Below are 4,209 nucleotides of genomic sequence, written 5' to 3'. Positions count from 1 at the left end.
CGCTAGCTCCTACTAGATCTCTGTCTTCGCTTTGGAATCAGGCACACTTGTGTCTGCCCATCTGAAAGCCTGCTAGAAATGTACTGTACTAACCCTAGTACTCCCTCCGTTACATGAAAAAACAAACCTTTACATGAAAAAACAAACCTAAGGATATGTTTAGTTCACGTCAAAATTGAAAGTTTGGTTAAAATTAAAACGATGTAACGGAAAAGTTGAAAGTTTGTATATAGGAAAGTTTTGATGTGATAGAAAAGTTGAAAATTTGAAGAAAAAGTTTGAAACTAAACTCGACCCTAGTAAAATCAAATGTCATATTTCTATTATTAAAATGTATCACATCCGATATTAAGTTTAGTTTTATGGGATGGAAGGAGAACTAACTGTGTGCTAGACTGCTAACAATACAAATGTCGTTGTCACGGGCGGGGAACAAGAGGGATCCAGTTCTTTGGTAAAATCATTTATAACCGATCACTGCTCTTTCCGTCGTAGAGAAAATCAATATGATGATAATGATAAATCTGAACATAGCCTATATCCAGATTTATATCCAGCTTTATAGATAGAAATTGGTTTTTTCTTTACAAAGCATAACAATAACATAATACTAGGCACACATTTACACAACCTCGAAAAAATATGACTGATCAATATAAAACATAGTAATAACATAGTAATACAAGGCACATAAGAGAGTGTGTTAAAAAATAGGTACACTTGTACACAACCATGAAAAAACATTTGACTGATCAATACTACATAAAGCATAGTGATAACATAGTAATACAAGGCACATAAGAGATGGTGTTAAAAAAAAGGCACAAAAAAGATGGTTAGTAACCATCAAACGGTCATCCAATCACAGAACGCAGGGTGAAAAGTAGCAGTACTAGTAGTAAAAGACCACAAAAGTAGTTTTTTGGGGGCAAGGATATTGACCCAGATGATAGCAACAGCAAAGACATCTTTCCCATGTCAACCTCACCGTCGCAATCTCACCTTATCTTTTCCGAAACAATCTCGCATTCGAGCCACAGGTCTCTCAGTTAAGATAACAGCAACTACTTACTGCCCATGTTACCTTCATACAGTTTGAAAGGAACAGGACCAGCAAAGGTCAGGTTCCAAATGACCAGCAGATTTTTCCCTCTATAACAACAATAAGCCCTTTTAATAATTCTAGACAGAAGAAGGCAGAGGAGGAGAGGAGAGGAAGCACGGATGTATTTACAAGTCTGCATCTTACATTGTTCTAGGTTTCTCTCTACCAATACAGGCAGGTGGCTGAAAGAATGATGCTAGCCAGAGCACAAAACCCAAGGTTATTGCAAAAAGAAAACCTCACAGGATTGTGCGGCCGTTGGTCTTTCTCTTGGCCTCCTCCCATGGCGCCTGTGCAGACCCCATGTCCAGCTCTCCTCCAACCATCAATGCCGGGAGGCCACCATTTGCAGTGGAGCCACCCATGGTCCCTCCAATGCCAAGCCCAAGGAAGTCCAGAGTGGCAGGCTTGGGACCGTACAGTGCCGATGGTCCCATCATCAAGTCCGGCAACCCTGAATTCCCAGTGTCATAGGTGAGACCAAGGCCAAGACCGCCAGGTAGCATCGGCCCAGGCTCCATTTCCATTTGCTGGTTGCTCCTATGGTGCCACTGTTGTACACTGTTATCGGTGAACATTCGATGTGGCAGCTTGGCTGGCGGTGGCGGCTGTGGGACGTTATCCATGAACCTTCCTTGAGGCGGATGAGGATGCGGATGTGGATGTGGATGTGGATGAGATGTTGTTGGTGTGTTACCAGTAGTGAACCTCCCTTGGGATAGCTTGGATGGGGGAGACGATGAGGTGGAGGCGGCGAGCCCAAACTCCTTCAGGAAAGATGAGCTTGATTGCGAAGCACCAACCTCAGCAGCCTTCTGCAGGAGAGCGGTTGCGGACATGTGCGGTGCTGGAGGTGGAGCAAAGGAGCAGGGGTCACTTGCATTTGTCTGTGGGAAGAGAGAAGACGGCGCACCAATTGCAAGGCAGAGGAATGTGGGATCGACGCCGATGAGATCGCGGAGGGATCTGCTTTGGGGAGTGCTGCTCGTTGTGACCGACGCAAACAGACCAGCGAACGTGCTCGTCGTCGTAGCTGGAGCGATAGCATTGGTAACGCTGCTTCCCGTGCCGCAGCTGGTGCTGCTGCCATCTGTGCCAATGGCCTCCGAGGGCGAGGGAAGGAAACAAGGCAGCATCGGAGTGTCATTATCCAGCAGGTTTGAGTCCTCCAGTTCAGCATCTTTGTATCGATCCACTTCCTGAAAGCAAACCTCCTCATCTCGCTCATCTTCCACCTCTATCTTGGCAATCACTGCTGGCTTAGCAACCACCTCTTGCTCTGCAAATAGATACACCAGAATAGGATGGAACATGTTACTCCTCATTGTTCAGCTAACCGATCAAATGACCAAACCGAATCGGGAAAGAAACAAAGACACATGCATTGCTTTCTTGTTACAGTAGTAAGATTGACTAAATGAGCTCCAATTTGCCATAAATCTCGTCTAGTCTATCTATGGGCAATATGACAAACAAACAACAAAAATGTGAAAGAAGCATACCATCCACATTTGGTACCACTGCCACCACCGGCTGAGGATGCTCCTGCAGTATCGGAGGCGGCGGCGGCGGTGATGGAGCGCACTGCTGCGGCACCTCCGCCACCGCCTGGCTGGGCTGCGGCTCATCGACCTCGGCCACAGGTGAATCCTCATTCTCCTCCAGCTCCTTCTCCTTCTCCTTCTCCTTCACCTCCTCCTCCTTATCCTTATCCTTATCCACATTCTCCTCGGCCTCCAAATCAGGCGGGCGAGGCGACGGCGGCGCAGGCACGGCGAGCACCCTGCCCGTCTCCTCCACGAGCGCGCCGCAGAAGGCGCGATGCGTCACGAAGCTGTCCCTCCTGAACCCGACCAATGAAAATCAAGGCAAGCAAGAATGGAAATTCTTTGTTGCCCCCAAGGGACCATGGGGATTTGGGGTCGAGGGTAGCAAGCTATACCTGGTGAAGAGGGTGCCGCAGTCGCAGCGGTACTCGCGGGTGCCGCAGGTCTTGGTGTGCGCCTTGAGGTCGGCCTGGACGGCGTAGCGCTTGCCGCAGCGCTGGCATGTCCAGCGCTTCTCGCCGTGCTTGCGGCAGAAGTGCTTCTTGATGCCGGTGAGGTCGCCGAGGGCGCGGGTGGGGTTGTGGTGCACGCAGCCGGGCTCCGGGCAGACGTACACCCGGCGGCGCGGCGGCGCCGCACCGGGGCCGCGCTGCCGCAGCCGCCACGGCAGGTTGTGGCCGCGGCGGTGCAGCTGCAGGTTCTGGTCTCGCTGGAACCCCTTCCCGCACACCTCGCACACGAACCTGTTCGTCGCCAGCAGCGTCCCCGGCGACAGCGCGATCACCTCCGCGTCCGGATCTGCCCCCGCGCACACCACCCATCAAACCACGCCTCGAAGTAGTAGAAAGCATAGCACCCACCACCGAAACCCCAAAGGAAAAAAGCAACCCCGCGAGCGCGCGCTCTCACCTGGCGTTCCGGGGAGATTCCTCTTCTTCTTGACCACCGGCGCCGCCCCCGCCCCCGCCGGAGCCGGCTCCACCGCCGGCCCGGGCTCCCCCTCCGTCCCCGTCGGATTGGGTGGCATCTCCTCTCGATCTGCCGCCGCCACAGCTCCACCCCCCTCACCCGCAGCTCCCCCCTCCCCCTCCCCCTCCCCAAGAACTGCGCTACTGCGCGGCGGCGGGCGGTGGACGGGGCGAAGAGGAAGGGAAGGGAAGGGAAGGAAAAAAAAAACTTTTTTTTCTTTCTCTCTCTCTCTCTCTCTCTCGCAGTCTCCCTTTGCTTCTCTCTTCTCTCTCTAATTTTCGCTTGCCTTTCTATTGGGGGAGTTGCGGTGGGAGTCAGAGAGGCATCGGGATGATGAGGCGGAAGGCCCGCGCCACTGTGGGTCACACTCCCCCCCTCTCGCTCGCTCGCTGGTGCCAATCCGGCACGTTGCCCTTTCCGCTGCGGGGTGGTGGTGGGTGGGCGGGCTACCGTCCGATCCCGCCCCGCGATTCGTGCCCACGTGCCACGCCCTTTTTTACACCACACCACACGCCGTGTGGTTTTCACGTACAAAAACTGCGTGGCGAGTGGACAACACACGGGCAGGGGGCACAGGCACGGAGCGGC

General features: G+C 52.6%; 1 protein-coding gene across 1 annotated transcript; it reads right to left on the bottom strand.

Annotated features, from left to right (window-relative positions):
* Window positions 1-1,049: 1,049 nt before the first annotated feature.
* On the bottom strand, window positions 1,050-3,927 carry LOC107276408 (zinc finger protein ENHYDROUS). The gene is made up of 4 exons (XM_015792462.3): window positions 3,562-3,927; window positions 3,048-3,450; window positions 2,608-2,948; window positions 1,050-2,384 (listed from the first exon to the last, which is right to left on the bottom strand). The coding sequence occupies exons 1-4, from the start codon at window positions 3,677-3,679 to the stop codon at window positions 1,345-1,347; spliced, it is 1,902 nt and encodes a 633-aa protein (XP_015647948.1). The 5' UTR covers window positions 3,680-3,927; the 3' UTR covers window positions 1,050-1,344.
* Between the last annotated feature and the right edge of the window lie 282 nt (window positions 3,928-4,209).

Source organism: Oryza sativa, chromosome 7 (assembly GCF_034140825.1).
Source record: "Oryza sativa Japonica Group chromosome 7, ASM3414082v1".
NCBI lineage: Eukaryota > Viridiplantae > Streptophyta > Magnoliopsida > Poales > Poaceae > Oryza > Oryza sativa.
The sequence above is the reverse complement of the archived record's forward strand: the minus strand, read 5'-3'. Positions and strand labels throughout refer to the sequence as shown.

Excerpts from the sequence above, each read along its gene's own strand:
- LOC107276408 (XM_015792462.3), bottom strand. The coding sequence starts at position 3,679 with ATGCCACCCAATCCGACGGGGACGGAGGGGGAGCCCGGGCCGGCGGTG. Across the intron at positions 3,451-3,561 it reads GAATCTCCCCGGAACGCCAG|ATCCGGACGCGGAGGTGATC; the intron begins GTGAGAGCGCGC and ends GCGCGGGGGCAG. Across the intron at positions 2,385-2,607 it reads AGTGGTACCAAATGTGGATG|AGCAAGAGGTGGTTGCTAAG; the intron begins GTATGCTTCTTT and ends ATCTATTTGCAG.